The 21,370-nt window shown below is 37.2% G+C and overlaps 1 protein-coding gene across 10 annotated transcripts in view; it reads right to left on the bottom strand.

Moving 5' to 3' along the window:
- The window catches only part of LOC113058573 (teneurin-4-like), a 231,987-nt gene that overhangs the window by 26,096 nt on the left and 184,521 nt on the right, over positions 1 to 21,370 (bottom strand). For 7 of the 10 annotated variants that reach the window (XM_026226597.1, XM_026226591.1, XM_026226590.1 and 4 more), the window contains 7 exons: positions 20,117 to 20,384; positions 19,884 to 20,027; positions 17,901 to 18,150; positions 16,862 to 16,882; positions 11,732 to 11,964; positions 10,127 to 10,281; positions 2,512 to 3,389 (listed from right to left, as the gene is read on the bottom strand). In XM_026226597.1, coding sequence (XP_026082382.1) covers positions 2,512 to 3,389; positions 10,127 to 10,281; positions 11,732 to 11,964; positions 16,862 to 16,882; positions 17,901 to 18,150; positions 19,884 to 20,027; positions 20,117 to 20,384 — 1,949 coding nt within the window. The remainder of the gene's footprint in view (positions 1 to 2,511; positions 3,390 to 10,126; positions 10,282 to 11,731; positions 11,965 to 16,861; positions 16,883 to 17,900; positions 18,151 to 19,883; positions 20,028 to 20,116; positions 20,385 to 21,370) is intronic. The other 3 variants (XM_026226589.1, XM_026226598.1, XM_026226592.1) reach the window with 1 other exon arrangement.

The raw sequence follows: 21,370 nt of genomic DNA, 5'->3' as shown, positions 1-21,370 counted from the left end.
ATTCAGCATTTGTACATTAAAATAAACAGTGCAAGCAATAAATGTGCTTGATGTAGTTTTAAATTAGTCAAGTTTTAATTTAGTCAAGGTCACATGAAAGTAATATGCTAATAAATATGCTAAAAAAGTATTAAAGGGTTAGTTCACCTAAAAATGAAAATTAGCCAACATATTACTCACCTTGACGTCATCTTAGGTGTATAAGACTTTCTTCTTTCATACAAATCCAGTCAGCTATTTAAAAAAATGTCTTTGATCTTTCAAGCTGTTTAATGCCATTCACTGGGTGTTGCACTGCAACTGTTCATGAGAAATTGAATAAAAAGCGCATCCGTTAAAAAAAAAAAATCCAATTGTCTTACACTGCTCCTGGGGCTGAAGAAATGCCTTCTGTAGTGAATCGATGCATTTTTGTAAGAAAAATATCCATATTCGAAACGTAATAATCACTTTAATCTAGCTTGCGCTCACTGTTGTAAATGAAGCAGTTCAGGGAGGATGATGTATGAGATCAGCGTTGTTCATGCGCCGGTGAGTCTCGTGAAAACCAACGTGTGTTAACAGGAGCAAAGGAAGCAGTTCCCTTACTTTAGCAAAGAAAACCCAGTCTCCTCTCGGCTTATATTGAAATCCTCTGACATTCTTCTTTACAAATCCTCGTTTTGTACTTCTAATTATTGAACATTGTTTTGTTTGGATCTCTCTGCTGCATTTCTGAGCGGCGCAAGCGAAGCACTTACTTCATACGTCATTCAGAACCACTTCAGTTCTGAATATGGATATTCTTCTTACAAAAACACATTGATTCACTACAGGAGGCCTTTGTTCACCCCTTGGAGCCATGTGAGACATTTTTTTTTCTTTTAAATGGATGAGCTTTTTATTAAACTTCTCTTGGACTGATACAGTGATACAGTTAATCTGGAATCAGTTATGGGGTGTAGGATGGATTTACTGTTTGGGTGGGACTCTGAAAAATCATTGGGCCTACAGGCAAAATGTTTATTTTAATTTGTAATTGGAATAACATAGAAAACTTACACAAATACTGGAGATGTTGTCTTACATAAGCTAGGGGGAATTAGTTGGCAAGCCTGTGCCACCACTGAGTACCTAGAGTTATGTGCCTGGTTAATCAATAACAATTATAACTGATTGAAAAGCAGAATTCAGCCTTATATACAATATGGGTAAAAACACAAATGAAACTAAACAATGGCCGACATCTAACAATTTATATTCAGGTATACATAACATAAATATTTTACTTTTATTTTATTTTTTTCATTTAATCAAAATAAATATTAAAGGTTAGACAAGAAAATGAGAGCCTGAACTACGGAAGCAGGAACTCTAAAAACAACACTGCCTGAGATACTCTTGAAACCAGTTACCTTACAGCAGGTGACTGAAGTCCGATAAACCACAGAGACCTCATGAACTCTTGATTGTATCTACAGTAACAAGACCCACAGCCAACCAAGACCTTTGCAATGTACGCTGAGCAAGAGTAAACTTAGTAACTTTCAATAGTTGAGTGAAGCAGTGCTGTAAAGTACATTGTGATGAATGAGAAACTCTATATGCAGCCAAAAACTGATTTGTCTTTTTTGTAGATATAGCTTGAATAAGTATATATATATATATATATATATATATATATATATATATATATATATATATATATATGCACACACACACACACACACACACACACACACACACACACACACATACACACATATATATATATATATATATATATATATATATATATATATATATATATATAAGTTATAATATGGGCACTGAAAAGCATTTCACTTCACGTCACAATTATATAACAACAACTGCAACATTATTATTTAAGATTATGTAATATTATCAACAATCACACACACACATGCACACATACACACACACACACACACACACACGTGTATAAAATAAAACAAAATCTAAATATGACCGTTAATGATAATGTAATATGTGTTCTCTAATATTAAAATTTTAAGTCAAATCTATAATAAAAATAATTATTGATATATAATTTTGATAATATAACAAATCAATTTTAATATTATATATTATATATCATACAAATGTTTGATTTTGAATGTAATGTATACATTTTTTTGTGCATTATGTACTGTAATGCATTGTACTTATATTCCAAGTTTAAAATCAAAATAATATAAACAATACAGCACACTTCTACATAATAAAATAAACATTCTAATATCCAACAATGTAAATAAATTATCTTTAGGATTATGTAAGAACATCATATACAAATATATACTGTAAATATATACATTTTATTTGTGAATATGCACGCCATATTATTAATATTAAATATGAACATTATAAATTCTTCACCCAAATGTAACATCTTGCATGGGTTAAATCTGAAAAAAAATGCAGCATGATGCATTCTACACTCGATTCACCATGGTAAAGTTTTTAGCCTTTAGTATAGAAAATGGTTAACAAAGTAGAAAGCATACTCACTCATAGAAGGTAGTCCATCCGTCTTCATTGCTTTTTGTGGCCAGCAGACCTGAGCTTCCATGATAAGTCATCATGGCAATCTCTTGACCCTGGGCAGCAACACTCTTCAGCGCATTATTAGTTCCAATTGTGAACCAGAACGTCTGGCCATCAGGACCCATCAGCCAGAGCGGCAATCCCGTCGTGTCTCTACGAATGGTCACTTTGTTCTTATTCTTATTCGTGATGCTGCTCAGGTCACCTTCACCCGAGTAGGTCAAGTTGTACAGGTGGTCTCCAGTGGTCAGACTCTGAGTGTAGATGTGACTCCCGTTCATGTCAAACAGGTAGAGCTCGTCGTCAATTGGCGAGGAAACCTCATACATGTTGAGAGGGTTGAGGAACGCTTTGTTCCTCCTGACATATCGAATGCGTATGTTTCCCAGGTCGGCAATGAAGAGTTCTCCATCGGGCGAAACCGCCAATGAGGAGGGCGCGTTTAGCTTGGCATCTTTGGCATAGCCGTCGTCGCCCGAGAAACAGTCGCAGTTAGCGTCGTTCTTGCAGTCGCAGCCACTGGGGGCGCCAGCGACCAGAGAGATCTCTCCATTGGTTGAGACCTGTCGGACACGGTTGATCTTCTTCTCATCCGACTCAGAGATGTAAAGCAAGCCGTTGTGGGAGACGGCGAGAGCGTTGGCGGATTCCAAGGTGGCGTGGATGGCGATTTTGCTGACGAGGAAGTGATCCAGGCCGGGCACCTGGCAGTGCATTGGCCTTCCCGCTACAATCCTCACTTGATGGTTCTCTGAGATCTGCATGACTACGTTGTTGTCCAGAACATAAAGCGAATTGTCCAGCGGGCTCACGGCCAGATCAGTGGGCCACTCTAGACGCACCTACATGAGACAGGGGAAAATACACCGTTATAAAGCAACATTAATAATATATTTTATTTTTTAGGTTTGAAAATATATTTGCCAAAACTGAAAAGCAGGTGCTCAACCAGTTTTAGAGAAGGCTCACCTCAACTTAATAAATAAATAAATATGTAAAATCCCAACTCTAGAACAATGTTCAAACATAAACATACATTTAACAATTTCTTTTTAAACAATGTTGTTTCTGCCAACTTCAAGGTTTTAGTCAGACATCAGTCAAGAGTTTCACAGGCAAACAGAATATTTAGAAGAACCTTACAATAAGCAGAGAGTAGCTAAAAAAAAGTAAAACAAATACAAATAAATCACACTTCAGTCACATAAATCAAGATAAAACAATTTTAACTGCAACAATTAATTAAAAACTCAATATGTGCTTGGCAAACACAAACAATTGTGATTTATTATTGTTATTATTGTTATTTTTAATCATATTAATAAAACGTAATATGTATTTCTTGATTAAGTCCTCTTAATGGCATGTTTTGATGATAAGAGTTTTTATTATTATTATTATTCTTATCATTAGTCTTTTGTGTATAACAAAAACAAATTTGTTTAATTTCAAAACTGTATTATGTTAAATATTGATATTTAAAACTATGATTTATTTATCTAGGTATTTGAACTCCGTCTGGTAAAGGCATGGATCTGTTGCCTACTGTAAAGGTTCTTTTAAATGCACCATTTGCACTAGAAAAACATTAGATGTTGGCAGAAACTTTAATCTTAAAGAAATAAAGTTACATTTCAGTTTGTAGAGTGTGTTGCATTTTTTTTCTACAGAGAAAGTGAAAACCAAAATGCCAGATACTGCACAACTAATAGAAAAGCAAATATGACACACACAAACACCACACACACACACAAGGTTCGAATAGGTCACAGTTGCTGCTGAAGACGAATAGCTCTTGAATTGAGGCCGATTTGTCTGATAAACATGAAAGTTAAAAGAGGAAGTTGAAATGGTGATAAGAAAGAGAAGCGGCAGAGAAAATGCAAGTCAAATGATCAGATTAAAGAATAGCAGTGAGAATGACTCCCAAAACAAAATCCTTGCACCGTATCTGTCACCCCTCCACATGAATGGCTTTTTCTAGCTTTGCCTTATTAATTTCATAATAGAAAGCGACTGCAGCAGGGGAACAGGTCCTTCTTAAAAAAAAAAAAAAAAAAAAAAAAAAAAAAAACCCACTGCCTGCTGCTTGGCCGCCTAAATTATGACTTATTGTTCTGAAAATAATGCAGCAGGCTTTTAACACAGAAATGATTGAATCTGGTGAATTTGCACAGACCCTCTCTTCACTAGGGGACTGTAATCACTCTCTTAGGGACCGGATATGAAGTGTCTTATTTCAATAGTGTTCTTGGCATGCTAACAAGGCAGGCTGATTAAAAGATGCTTTTAATGCACTCTGAGAATAGACAAAAAGCTATCAAGCTGAGCTTAATATTAAAAATATTATACAAGTCGCAAACTAATCTGGAGCAGTCGACTGGGACATGTTGGTTTTAATGGAGAAGTGAGAAAAACTATATAAATAGCAGGACTGATGTAGTACACTAAAATTTGCCTTCAAAGTTTTCTGACTTTCTCATAATATGCTCCTAAAAGTCACAGTTTAAAACTGAAGAGACAAAAGAACATTATGCTGACATTTCCATCAGAGAGTCTAGCAAACAGACGTGGCATTTAAATAAAAAAATAAAAGTAAAGTAATAATAATCCAATCCCACATCAAAAAAATATAATTAAGCATTAATACTTAATACTTCTTGATACCACTTCAACATTTAAAATACCTGGAAAACTCTGGGTGAGGAGTTATGGGTAATATTACTGCATGAAGTAGATGGCTACAGAATAGACAGTATAGTGCTTACTATTTCTTAAAAGCTGCATTTTTGAAACATGAAGCTGCATATGAGTATGCATAATGCAACCGTAAGTAAAGTATTTTACATTTCAGAATTCAGAACAGAATTATGCTATAACAATGCAATATGCTATCATAATGTTGCATGTTCATTTTAGCAAGAGTACAGTAATTTTGTCAAGGTTTTTATTTATTTATTTTTTTTTTTTTTTGCATTTTTACAGTGGTGAAATGAGCAAATATGTACCTACTCCATAATAATTATTTCAGGCATTTTTCATACATCGGACTACAAACACTATGCATACTGTTATTATTATTTATTATTATTATTATAATATATTTTTTAAATCCAAGCCTGTATAAATGTCTTGACTGTTGACTGGTACAATAAAATATTGAAAAACAACAACAAAAACTGAGATTATATAAAAGATGTAATCAAAATATAATAAAATAAAATAAAATGTCCAAAGTGGAGGCACTTTCATACATTCTGGTGTTTAAAACACAAACAAACCCAGATAAACATAAATGCATCAGAATGCTTCAGATAACAAAACAAATCAGAACACACATTTTTTTTTTTTTTTTTATAAATAAAATAAAAAAACGTCAAAATTTAAATGGACCTGCGGAACTAGAAACCGTTAAAAAAGTAGTAAGCCAGATAACAGTTGATTTCAGTATACCCAAGACCCTGGGCTGTCTGATAAGTCCTCAACAACATAAAACATAGCACTCAATGCAGCATTCTGCCTTCATTCCTGGAAATGATGCCCGCACCTTAAGCTGATCTATATCAAACTGCCTCTTGGACGCTGGTTTGCAGTAATCTATTGGCCACAGCCACGGCCATGGCTTAAGTAGCACCAAACATTGATTTTAAGATACGATTAAGTCACAGTAAGACCTGAAGAAAGAAGACTCTCCCATCCTAACTGAGTCACCATGTTCAGCTCGATATCAGTCAGTGATATCTCCCCTGAGGCTGAAACCTACAACACACACACACACACACACAACATGATATCGAGATCTCTTATCACGGCAGAGGGATTAATATAATAAGACACATCACGGAGCGAGCAGTGCAGAAGTGGAGGTGGTGAGGGTTGAGCTTTAACCAAAACCAAATGCCAATTCAAAACAATCACTGAAGAAACAAGAAAAGATACCCGAGACCTTCTCGAGACGTCAATGAAAGAGCATTGTCTGGAAAGCACTGCATTTGGTTTCAAATGCAATATGTTTGTACAAATCTAATAAAAACCTTAAAAAGGGCAACTCCGAGTCTAAACCAAGGCTCTTCAAAATGTTTAATGTCAAGCAGCCGCAAATATCATTTGAGAAGGACGCCCTTTCCAAAATATATAATTGTAAAACATTATTATTAATGTAACATTTTTATTTAAATAGCAATTTTTTCCACAAGAGATATTTTTCACTATAAATCAAGTGAATATATATTTTTCCTCAGAATTTTTCTTGTACCACTTTGCGAACAACTTTGAAAACCCTGGTCTAAACAATAAGCGCTCTAAACATTGAAATATTGTTGAAAACACCTTGTTTTATTATTATTAAGACTTTTTGAAGTTAGAGGTTTTGGTCTTGGAACAACTCTGCCGATAACCAATCAGATTTAGGAGTCTAACCAATCAGATTTCAGAGTTAGGGTTAAATCCAGGGTTAGCGATTCAACCATTCTAACCTACCAATCACTTTTTAGGGTAGGTTTAGCATTAAGGATATGATTAGAGGACGACTCATTGCTAGAAAGTTTATTCCAGGACTAGAAAGGATGTTGATTCTTGAATCTTTGGCTTTTTGCACCATATTGCATGAAAAAATAAATAAAAATAATACATTTTCCAGATGAAAAGGCACTCGACGAACAGATGTTTTTGCGCTACCAGTATAATACTTTTTTTTATCAAATCCATTTTCTTCTGAACAGTGGTGATTAAATATTCAACGCCTGTAAATGTGTGTGTGTGTGTGTGTGTGTGTGTGTATTTAGGCGGGATTTGATACCTCAGTGACTGATAGGCAGGATGTAGCATCTCTATTTCTCGGTCTACTCACACTTTCACACTAACAGAGTGAGAGAGAGAGAGAATAAATGGCTTGCACCCTTGTAAATCCAACACTAGAACAGCTGCTGTTAAATCCTTCAACATACGCTCACACACGCGTAATGAGAACACGCAGACTTGACCTCGTCCGAAAGCATGTAAGCACGCTTGCATCTTAAACAGCCTTTTCACAATACAGTCCTTACTCCGTTGTTTATCATCAATTTTGATACATAGAAAGGAAACTAATCGCTCACTTCGTTTGAAGACATGCTGTTTTGGAGCAGCCGTTGCTGTAGATATCAGGGTCGCTCACCATTTAAATGCCAATCAAATTCCTGAGGTATCAAAAAGGATAAAGAATTGACCTTTCACTAAGCTCCGCCCACCTCAAACTCTTTCGTTTCTATCGCCACTACAATGACCTGAACCAATATGCAAACGGAGAACATTCTCAAGCTAAAAAACAAACAAACATATACTTTATTAAAAAAGTGCCTGTGCAGCCTTTTATAATGTTAGGGGGGAAAAAATCGATTTCAAATAATTGTTCTTTTGAACTTTCTTTTCAGCAAATCATCCTTAAAAGAATGTTGAAAACATGTCACAGTTTCCAAAGCATATCAGCATATTAGAATGATTTCGAAAAAGGATGAAAATTCTACTATGGTATCACAGAAATAAATAACATGGTCCTTTTAAACTGTAATAATAGTATCTTACTGCTGTACTGTATTTTTTGTATCCAATAAAAAAAAAAAAAAAAAAAAAAAAAAAATATTCTCTCTAGCTTCATTGTGTCACTGTTATACGACTTATTTGGGATAATATTCTATAATGTTATGTTGAAACCAACCCAAACACAATGATATTCTATAATCTTACACTATAGTCTTATAGTGTAATAGTGTATAGTCTTAGTCCTGTTCTATAGTCTTACTGTACACTAAATAAGACCAAAAATAGAAGGGAATGGTGGATGGCAACTGTTGCTCATCATTATTTTTGCATTCACAATTATTGAAAAAAAATTTATTTGAGGAAGTACAATTAAAATTGAACATACTAAACATTTTACATAGAGTATACAATCAAATCACAGTAATTTTGGTATTATTCGCAGTGGAAACGAGACAAAAAAAATTAGTATCAAAGTCATTGTGTGTGTGTGTGTGTGTGTGTGTGTGTAATTCTGAAGTTTGATGAACCCTAGCAGAAAAACCCTTAATTGTGTACAAAAAAAAAAAAAAACAAAAGAGAAAAAAATATATATACATTTTAATATTCCCATTTATGAATGTGCATTTATCACCATAGTTCTATGTTCACCAGGGGATAAGGAGAATATTTATTCCCGAAACCGATGTAAGAGTTGAGAATTTTCCTGCCAACTCTCAAATTCATAGCACTCCTGCAGGGTGCCTGCACTGCCTGAAAGGCAAACAAATTTGGAATATAATGCGGGGTGTGCTCTGAATACAAGATCTGAATAGTAAGTGGAAAGGAATGAAGCCATCACAGAACTGAACCTACCAGGAGGGGCTTACAGGAAGCTGAGATATCAGGACCTAAAGAGCTCTACGTTAATGAACTCGGCACCCGGCACCAAATTCTTTTTATACATATATTTTGAATCTAGGTGAAAATTGGCAGGCGATGTGTGAGAGAAAGGAATCAGGCTTCAGATGAGCCCTCAAAAGTGTGGCAGCAGCAGGCTTGAATAATACGGCAGCATGTTTGATGCAGTTAATGTGTGCTGCACATTCATTTTTAATGGATGCTTTTTACTGTCTGAGTGTCTTAGGTAGAAGCTGGTGTGATTTGTCATCATTGAGGCTGGGACTGCAGTGGTCTATCTGCTTGTGTGTGTGTGTGTGTGTGTGTGTGTGTGTTTCAGGGTAGAGAGGTTTTCTCTGGGTTGCAGCTGGGGTCCGTCTCCCCCAGTGCTCCACATCCTCTCAGCAAAATAAAGCCTCTCCCCCCAAAAAATAAAATTATGTAAATCTATATATATTTTATTATTAATTATAAAATATATAATTTATATAATCTATATTATAAATATAATGTAGAAATAAAATGTAAACTATAGTAAGGGTCAGTATTTTTTTCGTGGTAACTTTTTTATTAAAACAAACAAACAAACAAAATCCTATTTCAAATAGGTTTTTGAACTTCCTATTCATCCATCAGAGTGTGTATATATATGTTTGTGTGTGTGTGTGTGTGTGTGTGTGTGTGTGTGTGTAATATACAAAAATATTAAGCAGCACAAATGTCTTGAGCAGCAAATCAGCATTTTTGAATGATTTCTGATGGAAATGTGGCTTTGCAATTACAGGAGTAAATTACATTTTAAAATATATTTCAAATAGTTATTTTAAATTGTTTGAATATTTCATAATATTATAATTTTTTACAGTATTGTTGATCAAAGAAAGCATCCTTGCAGACCGGGTGTGTATAAGAGGCCAGAACTTTTGAACGGTATATCAATATTTATCTTACTGGATTTCACAGACCTGCAGCTGTAGGCGGCGTCTGGTTTACTGGGACCTAAGTCAACACAAATACCCCTGACCTGCCCTGAAGAGTTGTCAGCTGCAGCCTACATAGGCCGAACATGGCTGGAGAACATTATACTTGTGCTGGCCCTTTCACAAATCCTGCCATAAACTGGCTTTAACAAGAGGTGTGATGGATGAGAAAGCCACAGAGGGAACACAAGAAGGCTGCCCACCTGCGAGATGTCCATCACTGAGTCGCAGCTCAGGGGTCGTGCAGAGGTCAAGTCGTTGAAGCCCAGCAGGGTGGATATGATACCGTTCTGATCAATGCGGCGGATCATGGTGCCGTCTACAAAGAAGATCACGCCATACTTATCCACAGTAATGCCTAGAGACAAGAGACAGAGAAAGGGAATGGGTCTCTGCAGGAGGACTGACTCACTCTAGAAAATCTTACATGATCAACAATTACTGTAGGTAAATTACATAGCTGTCAAGAAGATTCATATTTCACAAAAAAATTATAAAATGTAAGAAACATAGTTACCTACAGAAAATTAAACCTATTTTTGTATCATAACATATTTTTATCATTGTTATATTTCCAACACATTTCGCAATAAGTGGTATTTATTGTGGCGTAAGTGGTAGTAATTGGTGTACAGCCTTCGATGGATGCCAATGTAAAAAGAAATGCATTTTTATGAAAAAATAAAAATAAATAAATATATATATATATATATATATATATATATATATATATAAATTATACAATAAAATAATATTACAATTATATTACTAAAATTTAACGAGAATCACCTTTAGCATTCATCCATTCAAAAAAATGAATGAATGAATGAAAGGAAGAAAATATGCATAATTGTGGGAAAAAATGTCAATGTCTAATTTTAAAAAAATATGTAGTAATTTAAAATTTACTACATTGCAATAATGAAAATTTTATGAAAATCATCATTGACAAAAATAAAATAAAATTGCAATAGTTCTATTGTTTTTCCTTTAGATTTTGATTTCAGATTTACAAAAAAATTAAGAATAAAATACAAAACAAAACGGGACCAACAGGAAGCTGCATATATGCTAAGCACATATTCATTCCATAATAAAGTTGGAATGACATGGTGATAATTGTCAGGACAGGACGAAATGTATCTCTCTCATCATAGGAATAGGAAGCCAGAAGTCTAATAAAAAATCCATGTGCTAAATTCATTATTTATGTCTGAGGAACAACAACCAGGCATTGAGCATCCTGGGGAAGAGAGATGCATCTGGTGCAGTTCAAGTGATTTTAGAGCATGTGATTCATTTCAACGTCACTGCGTAAATTTAGGTACGTCATCTTTCATTTATAATCGATAATCATGGCTTCAGTCACAAATGTTCCTTTACTTTCAAATGACGGAAAACCTAACAGACTAGGAAATGGAAATGCCATTATATTATTCCTTTGTGTCAGTGAAAATGAAAGGCAACATTAATTGATTCCCCTCAAAGCACATTATGCTACACTAGGAGAACGGGTATAACATACTGGTAAACTGACGAGTGTAGTCAAACCGCAGGTTCTGCTATCAATTTCATGCTGTGGTTTCGGGGTTTGCTCTGAATTTAGTTGCTTATGGCTTGTATCGGTACAAATATAGAGTACTCTCTTTTTGTGACTGAAGCAAAATAGCTGAGATTGCCTACAGCATCTTTAATTTTGATTTTGCTCATAGCCTAATGGGAATGATAGGAAAATTGAACCAGTAATGCCAAAATCACTGTCTGTCTCAGATATGTTGACACTGTTATCCAGATATATGTAGGCTTACCTCTAGGGTTGGTAAGTGTGGCCTCCAGGGCCTTGCCTCCATCCCCACAGCGTGTCTCATCGTAGGGAAGACACTGATCGCCTGTGCCGGCCACCAGCTCTAGGTTCTTTGCTACATCCTTCACTGTGTTCAGAGATTTCACTTTAAACACCTTCTTGCTGCTGGTGTCAGAAAGGTACAGGGCCCCCGAAACGGGACTAGTAGCCAGGTAATATTTGTGCGCAGGACTATTGCTAAAAAAAGAAAAGAAAATCAAACAAACAAGGAAAAACATTAAGCTGTGATGTAAAGTTTTGTGTAAAGTACTCTGTAAAATATGCTTTCAATTTCAGATTTAAAATGCATTAAATGCATTCATTTAATTATTAAAATGTAATTTAAGTGCTGAAGCCATTCTACACTGTAATGGTTAAAGTGACACGTTGGCTATTATGCACAGCGAAATTATACTGTGGCAGGGGGGGCGTGGTTTAGCGAAGTCTGCAGCGGGAGAGAGGATCAGGAGACGAGCGGTAAGTGAGTGGTTTGGGCAGAAATTATTATCACCTGTTTCTTGTTCTAGTAATTGGCGTGGAGAGGGTATAAAACGCCAGGGGAGACGGAAGCAAGAGAGAGAGTTGGACTGCTGGCGGAAGCCGAGACCGGAAACCGGAAGCCGGAAAACGAAAGCTCCGAGTGAACGCAGCAAAATAGAAGTCACCATATGGTGTTAGAAAACCTTTGTTTTATTTTCATTAATAAATTGACGTCAGCAGTCCAGCCGACCCCTTGTCCTCTTCCTTACCCACACGAACTCACAACACATACGCTTTATAAATTAACCAAAAACAACAGCAGGCTTGTGAATCATGTGTCGCATTTAAACCCATGCTTTACAAACAGCTTCAGAGGAAGGGATTTGTAGTGATGATTTGTGTATGTCGCAAATAAGAATCAAGAGTTGACAGATCCCACTGCCATAGCTAGAGATATTTCTGCCATGTCCTCTCCACATCTATCTTTTACTGTATGCATCTACTCTTATTCCAAATATGGAAACGCATGTAGAGTGTGTAAAGGCTGTGGTTAATGCAGTCGGCCCAGCATCTAATGTGCTGCCAGTGCGCATTCAAATAGGTATGGCACCAAACCCCCTAAAGAGAAACCTTCTTCTGGATATACATGTGGTCTACAGCCGTTATCTAAACACAAAATGGCCCACAGGCCAAAAAAACAGTCCATTACATGGTAAAGCTGGACAGTCAATGTCATCCCTCACAAACACATAACATAAAAGCCAAATGACTCCAATCAGCCTCGAGAGTGCCTCACGGTTGGGAAAAAAACTCCAATCTGGAAGCAACATAGTGTGTTTCCTCTCTATAGTATACTAATCACATTCTGAGAACACGATAGAAAGTCTAGGCACATGGACTGCAGTTTTTACAGCTTTCAAGTTGTGAAATGCTTTAATTATACGTAGCTCTGCTGATGGCTACACCTGTGGTCAAAGACCGCTTGCGGTGAAATGTGGATGACTCACACAAGTTAGTGCTAGATCATACTTTTTTTTCTTCTCCTAAATATTTTACTCCAGGCCATGCAATTTCTGTCAACTGGAGTATAGGGAAAAACAAAGAATTGCTGTATTGGCTGATTTAATGTGTTTTGCAGAAAGGGTAGAAATCAGAATGTTCTACTCATGATAAACGTTAGCTTTGGTAAAAATGTGTGAATTTATAACAGTTGTTCATGACAGAACAAAAAAAAAGTGTGAAATGTTCTCGCCTTTCTGGAATAGTGTCTGCCTGGAGGGGTTAACTGTTTTTGATCAAAGCGAGAAAGGTCACAGCATGAGAACAAAAACGTTAAGTGAAAAGCATTCTTTAAAAGGTGACTAGCATCTAAGACACACATCTGCCTAAAACTATCACAGTTGACAGCCAAATTCAGTTTATGTAAAATGTAAATGGGAAAGGACATGCAACACAGCAGAAACATTAATTGAACAATACATTGTACGAAGATAAGGTTGCTGATAAGGTTGTGCTAGCACCCTGATAGCACACGTACATCAACACACGTCTATTTGATGTCTACATTGACATCTGCAAAACTTTCTATAATTTTTAGTGTGTTAGGACTTCAGATGTCAAATAGATGTTTTGAAAATGTATGCTTGTGATAACTAGCGGCAGCAAGTGCTAGGTGGGACAACCAACTTGTCCAGATTCAAACCCAACAAAGTGAGAAAGGACCAAATGTTATGTGAAAAGCATTGTTCGTGGATTGAGATGACATGCTTATGCTATGACACATGCCTGCTACAAACCATCATTGCAAACAACCAACCTGTCAAAGGACAAGCATTCAGAACTTAAAGTGAGAAATGTCACAGCAATTGAGTGAAAATGTTAAGTGAAAAATATTCTTTGTGAAAAGTGGAACTTCTGGCACTTTAGGACTAGTACTGTCAAGATAACTAGCCACAGCAAATGCTACGACACTTATCTGCTAAATACCCTCCCTGCTAACATCCAGTTTGTCTAAAGATTAGCATTCAAAACCGAACAAAGTGAGAAAGGTCACTGCAAGAGAACAAAAATATTCAGGGACAAGCATTCTTCATAAGATGAAAAGCCTGAAACGTCTGCTAAATACCACCATTGCTAAAAACAAACTTGTCTTAAATTCTTATAAAAAAATTACAATAAAATCCCAAGATGAAATAGTGGACACCAAGAGAATTAATAGATTCAGTGAAAATATTTGCTTTAAAAAGATCCACATCACCTGTCTATGTGGTAGCACTCTAGATATGACTAGCTGCAGTGAATGTTACGACAAACATCTGCCAAATCCCATTTGCTAACCCCAATTTTTTTAAGGATCAGCATTCAAAACTGAAGAGTTAAGGGTCACTGCAACAGAACAAAACATTCAGTATTCTTCATTAAATGACGTCTGCCATCATTACTAAAAAACAGCCTGACTCAGGATCCACATTCAAATGCTTAAAATGTAAGAAAGATTGCACAGTAGAGCAAAAACTATGAAGTTAAAAACACCCTTGGCTGGTAGGGCTAGGTTAGAGATGACTAGCTATAGCAAATGCTATAACACATATCTGCCAAACACCATCATATTCAACACCCAACTTGTCTTCAGTTCAGCATTCAAAACAGATTAAACAAATCCCAGGCATGTTCCCCTCAAACGGCGTAGCTGTTAGTACCAAATCCCAATGGCCCAATGCGAGAGAGTGGAAAGGAATAGTGGCACGTCTGCAGCATTGTCAGCTGTGATCTATTATTCAGCCTGACAACTGACCTTCTAGAAGATCGCTGGAAACAGGCTGCTGCGGTTGAACTGGGGCTTTGCATGTCACTATGTGGTTGCTGACCATGTTGAATGATGTCCTCGATTTGGAATGGAAGGTAAAACAGGTTTGTCAAGAAAAATCTCAATCCCATTTTGCAAGGCTAGATGCTTTTCAGTTCCAGCAGTCTTGGTGTTGTACATTGTGTTATTGGAGGCGCACAGCATTGTGCTTTATGTGATGAGGAGTACACACCGACCTTCATAGGCTCCATCTATATTCAACAGCTAAAGTCAGTCTGGGGAGGATAATTGGATTTTTCAGCAAGTTGCTGTGACGATGGAGGTGAGCGACTCTTGTGGAAAGGGGGTCAGTGGATATGTCAGAGATCTCATGGTCTGGCCTTATTCTCTCATCTGCGTGCACATAAAGAAACACTGAGATGCCTTTATTGGTTTTCACTCAACAGTAATGACCGTTCTTTTCTGGTTGCAAATATGATTTTGGCCTTTTCCAGCAGTCATTTTTACAAAGGTTTATTTCTAAAATGAATTACTGGAACACGTTCAGGTAAGTGATTTAGCTTATATACCCCAAAGCCAAACTTTTACAAATCAAAAGAACAACACAAACGTGGTTCAAGGGCGATAATACAAAGCAGCACCTAGAAAATGCTACAAAGCATTTAATGGCCCTTAGGACAGAAACAGAAACAGATGCATGGTTACATGTCAGACTGTTTGATGGGTAGAGATGTTTAAGATCCTTTTTGAGGGCGAAGCAGGGGCATTCAGTCCTCATCTTGGAGATCCTGCAGAGTTTAAGTTGCGTTCACGCCATGTTGTAATTACTATAACTCCATGTGATGTTCTACTAGAAGTTGTTCCAAGTCGTGTGTTTCTACTGTATGTCCACACTGGGATGCCACCCCTTGTCTTGACGGAATCGTCCACAGGAAAGTCACGACTCGAGGATGCAGGGTTAAACGAAGACTTCATCATGAAGGATAGGGCATTTCTGAAGCTTGCAGGTGTCCTGAATTTACCCAACCTCTCACCAAGGACCCGCTCATATCCTGTCAGTCATACCTGAGCATCATACTGTTAGCTGTCACGATGCTGCCTGTCAAAACCCACAGCTGGTTTTGCCACGCATCTCATATTAAGGGTTCATAGCACCAAAGGGAGGATGTGCGTTATATCTGAAAGCTTCGAACAAAGTTTTATGACTGATGCTTTTTTTTTTTCGCGATACCATGCTGCCATTTGTCAAATCAAACATGTTAACGAACTGTGTATTCAGATCCGACGGCGCTTTGAATGTGTGATTTGTCATCGGGTGAAATATCACGCTGTATTGTGGGTAATGCAGCATGGGTTATTTCTAATAGGGAGGGGTGGGTAATTACATTCTTTAAAGAGTCCCCTGAGGGTGAAAAATATTTAAAACGCTGATACCGGGCTTATGCTAAGCTGGTAACCGCTTTTCAATCTTCCTGTCTGACATTTCAAATGATGTGCCCTGACTCTGGTTTCCTTACCGTACACAATTATTTAAGCGATTTTATTTTCTGTTGCGGCAGCCCACTTTGGGAGTTTACCCATGCATCAAACTGGTCTCCATTGACCTACAGCACTATTTCAAAGCTCAGTCGTAGCACTGCCCATTTTATTGCTCTCTGGAGAGGATGTGTTTCGATGCATTCCTTGGTTCGTCACGAAAAACACATTTGGCGCGTTCCACAGGCGGCCACAAAAGCAACTGTACATCAAAAGACTGTACAGGGTATTTAGCTGACGTTCATTCATCATGATAAACGGAATGACTCTTACCTATGCCTGAAATCTTTATTTCTGTTTTTTAGTGAGCGCAGCATGAAAAGAGGAAGAAAGTGGGAAAATAGGTTAGCTTAAGCAGATAGTTCTTGATTCATGCATTCATGTACAGATAAAAAGGTTAGAGGGATACAATTAAACCACTAAAGATGGTTCTACAAGCATATCTACTGTATTCATGGATACTGTAGATGGATAGAAATATGAACACAAATGATTCCCTCATAGCACACATACTATATGTTTCTTAGGCTAGTAATTCTCAACTGGTGGGTCACAAGCTAAAATGAATCACAGGTCTTGAGAAATATGGAAAAACAATCCTAAACGTAAACAACGAAATGTGTTTTATATTTCAACACATTATTATTATTATTGTGTCTTGCATCACGACTTGTTCCAGTTTGAAACCAGTTGAGAAACTCTAGCCTAGACAGCTGATTTGTGATTTTCAACTGGAAATGTCATTTGTAAAGAGTTAATTCATCCGCAGTACATCTCCAAAATGCTTCCAGTTGGATGTTGTGGCTTTATGAGTATATTGAATTGCTCTTTAAAAAAAGATTTATCAAAAGACCTTGCCCGATAATTAAGTGATGCTTTCCAGATGATTTACTCTTAAACAGACATCTTGGAGATGCATGCATGCTTATTAGATTCAAAGGAAAGATGACTTATGTTAGCAAGGTTCGTATTCATCCTATACATTTCTGAGCAACAGCAATTACTTATAAAGAAACAGTTTACACCCCAAAAACTAATCTTTCATCATTCATTCTCTTCTGTGGAACAAACCCTAGTCATTGCAATCATTAAAGTTAGATTGAGACACCAACAACAACTATTTTTTTTTTCTATTTTTGGGGTAAACTATTCTATAAAAGTAGCAAACAGCATCAATCCTATGCTTTCCAAGTACTGACAGCCAGATAACTTTGTGTTTGTGAGCAACTTATGTAACAGGATCTATAAGCAGCTTGTCGTTTTAGTGGGTAGGTGAATGTTTGTGTATCTATGCACATGCAGAATGCCAAACCTGAGCTCTAAGACACTTGTGACATTCCCCGTGGTGAAGATCCGACGGACGTAGTTGAAATCCCCCACATACAGACTACCATCCGACCCACAGGCTAACGCTACAGGTGCGAGCAGCTTATTTCCGTCCGCCAGCCCGTTGCAGCTTGGACAGGAGATACTGCGCCTTCGCCCGTTACCCATGATGCTTCCGATGACTGGAGGCTGCTGGGAAATGAAGATGTTCTCGCCATTACCCTTGTGCAGGATACCTGAGTGACAAAAAGAGAGAGACTCCATACGTATTTTGCCCATTCATTGTCATTTTCCCAAATATATTCAGAATAGCCTTCACTGTGCAGTAAATCGATTTTAAAGAGATTTTAAAGCTGATGCAATTCTGCTCAAATTTAATGACATTAAATGTCACCGTATGAATCTTTTCTCTGTCTCAGAACTACGGGACGGATGCTGGCGCTTGAGAAAGGTTTTGCTAAATATCCAGCAGGATTGAGATGTGCAGAATGGAACTGAATTCATTTATCGAAAGGAGTTGTTTTTCACTCGCACAGCCAGATGCTTCTGTATAGAAGTGAAGGTCCACAGTCACAGAATGAAAGACAACTTCCTCTTATTATCAGTCAATCTGAATCTCCACGGCATGCCTCAATGAATCTCCAGCGCTGAACAGCTCACCGCAAATGCCATTCAGAAGTGGCAGAGTGGCAAAGACTGTGAAACTCGATTTTCAGGGATTTTCCTTGTGCACCGTTTTCTCCCCAAGCACCTGTTGAATCGCGCTGGGTTTTTTGAGAGATGCTAAATTACAGGTGAATAAATTTTGAGGTGAATTTTCGAGCTTGATTAGAATAAGCTGGATGCATCAGCGCCAGTCTACCCACCTGTATTTCCAGCCAATCAGCACAGACGGACTGAAAATGCAGGTGGGTTGACTGGAGCTGATGCATCCAGCTTATTCTCATCAAGCTCGAAAATTCACCTCAAAATTTCACTGGGTAAAAGACTTTCAACTGAAACAGTGCACTTCCTTGAGGCTTTAAAGCAAATCTGGCAATTTAGTAATACACTGACCTGATGATAAATAAAAAAATACTGATGAGTAACATAGAAGCTTTTGCACCAAAAAGTATTCCATGTGATAAACGTGGAGCTGTTTAAAAAGTTTTCTGTCAGTTGAATGGGTTGTGCATTAAAGTATTTGAAAAAGAGTGATGCCCTTTTAATAAAATACATTTTCACAAACCCTGAACTTTTAGCATACCCTCATGAAATGTTGCGCCATGTTCATTGTGTATAGTATTAGGGCAAAAAAAATGACTCATTTTCTTTCCATTTTACAGATTTTTTGCAAAGGCTGGCAAAACAATATTTTTGTCAGTTTTTTTTTCCAGCAATTCATTTCGCATGAGTGTGATAAAGTTGCATTCAGGTGTGCATGCATGCACTTATTTTGCATTGCACTCTGTTTGAATAATTTGAGAGTGAAAATTACAGAGTGAGTGGGGAGCCAAGGAGAATCAATTAAACAGCAGACATTAAAACAAGCTTCAGTGTAAACGAAATGGTAGCAAAGTTAGCAAAGTAAAACGAGGGTAAGAGAGTTGACACTTGAAGAATTTGGGCAAATTTTGCCGGAAGTCCTCATGTCGACAGCGCTGGGTTTTAGTGACAGACCAAGCTGCCACCTGCGCTCCTAACACTTGTGCAGCAAGCACGCCTCATTTACTGAGATAAGTGCACCTGTGCTCTGGCAAAAAATGAATACTTGACAGAAACAATTCAGCAGCATTAGGAAAATTGACCTGTTCAACTCAAATAAGGTCCTGTCATACAGACATCTCCCCTAAACTGACTAGAGCTGCGTATAGCTGAATTGAACTTTTCCTAATTGAACTTTTCAAAACATTTCAAAATGAAATTTCAATCTGTATTGTATAAAGTGCTATACTGGACATCTTTCATGCTTCTGCATGTACTAACTCACCACTTTGGATATTTAGAGCGTGATGTTTGTCGACGCTCCAGCCGCCCAAGTTGGAGGCGATGGTCTCGTATCCCTGCAGGACGGCTGTCCGCTTCTCCCAGAGGATCAGATCTGGGCAGGATTCATACTCGAAACCCACCGACACTAGTGGGAGTGCAGAATAAACACATTTGAAATTGAGGATGACAACAGACTTGAGCAATGTGACGCTGACAACTTCACTGCCCACTCACCGAACGCCTCAGACAGCCCATGAACCTTTTGGCTGTAGACATCTGCCTTGTCCCAGACAAAGTCGTAGGAGAGGTTAGGCGCAGCGGAGAACCACTTCCTGAAGAGCCTTCCCTCGACGGCCACCATGAGGTGCACTTTCATCAGGCTGAACGGGAGGGTGGAGTGGGTCAGGGTGATCCGCAGGAGGGACTTATACCCCGACGTCCGGCTGCTCAGGTAGCTCAAACGTACATCTGTACCCGGGATCCGCACTTCCTCCTGGAGGGTCTGGAGAGAGAAAGAGGTGAAAATGTTCATATTAGTTACAAGAAAACAGAGCAAACCGCAACAAATCTGCTAATTTTGTGGGAGATGCACCCTGCCGAGAAGTGTTTGCATTATTTAGCATCTCTGGTATATACGGAGATGGGAATTAATTCATTTTTTCACAGCAGATGTTTTATTATACAGTGCAAAAATACTAATTATTGGGTGAATCTAGGGCATATTTAACCTCAGAGAGAAAGAAAAAAATCTATTATATTAAAAAAAGAAAAAAATCTTAGATACACACTTCTTCAAAAATTTGGGATTGAAAAGATTTTGCTTTTAAAGAAGTCTCTAGACTCACCAAGGCGCCATTTCTTTGATAAAAGACTGTAAAACAGTAATATTGTGAAATATTATTACAGTTTAAAACCTGTTAACTTTCACTCACGTTTTTGAAGATAGACTTGAATGTGCATGATACAAACCTAAATTTTTATAATTCATGATTGAAAACATTTTGTAACATGATTTTGATATGCCATTTACATGGTAATGCAATGTCTGATTTTAAAATGGGTTTTAAAGGATGGATTTTGAGATTTTATGTTTTCAAGTGATATATAACTTCTGATGATTTCTAAAATGTAATAGAGAAAAAGGCAACGAGGAAGTCTTTTTTTTAAACAAAGGTCAACACTCCTTTTGTAATGTAGATTTCTGAGGGTGCACTCTTGTCATAAATTCATCTATTACTTTTCCTACATAATTTTTAACAAAAAAATATTGGTAAAATATATATTTGGGAGTCTTAGACCTTTCCAAAGATATATAGTTTGTCAAGATTAGATTAGATTTGATTGTAATATAGTGAAGTAAATGTAGGCGTCCCGTATACGGAACGGGGTGACAGTTAACAGGTTAAACCTTTTTTTTTTTTTTTTTTTTTTTTAGGTAACCTACTGGAATGATATGTGATAATTTCTGATACATGACAAAAATATTAT

This window comes from Carassius auratus, chromosome 40, assembly GCF_003368295.1.
Source record: "Carassius auratus strain Wakin chromosome 40, ASM336829v1, whole genome shotgun sequence".
Taxonomy (NCBI): Eukaryota; Metazoa; Chordata; class Actinopteri; order Cypriniformes; family Cyprinidae; genus Carassius; species Carassius auratus.
The sequence above is the reverse complement of the archived record's forward strand: the minus strand, read 5'-3'. Positions and strand labels throughout refer to the sequence as shown.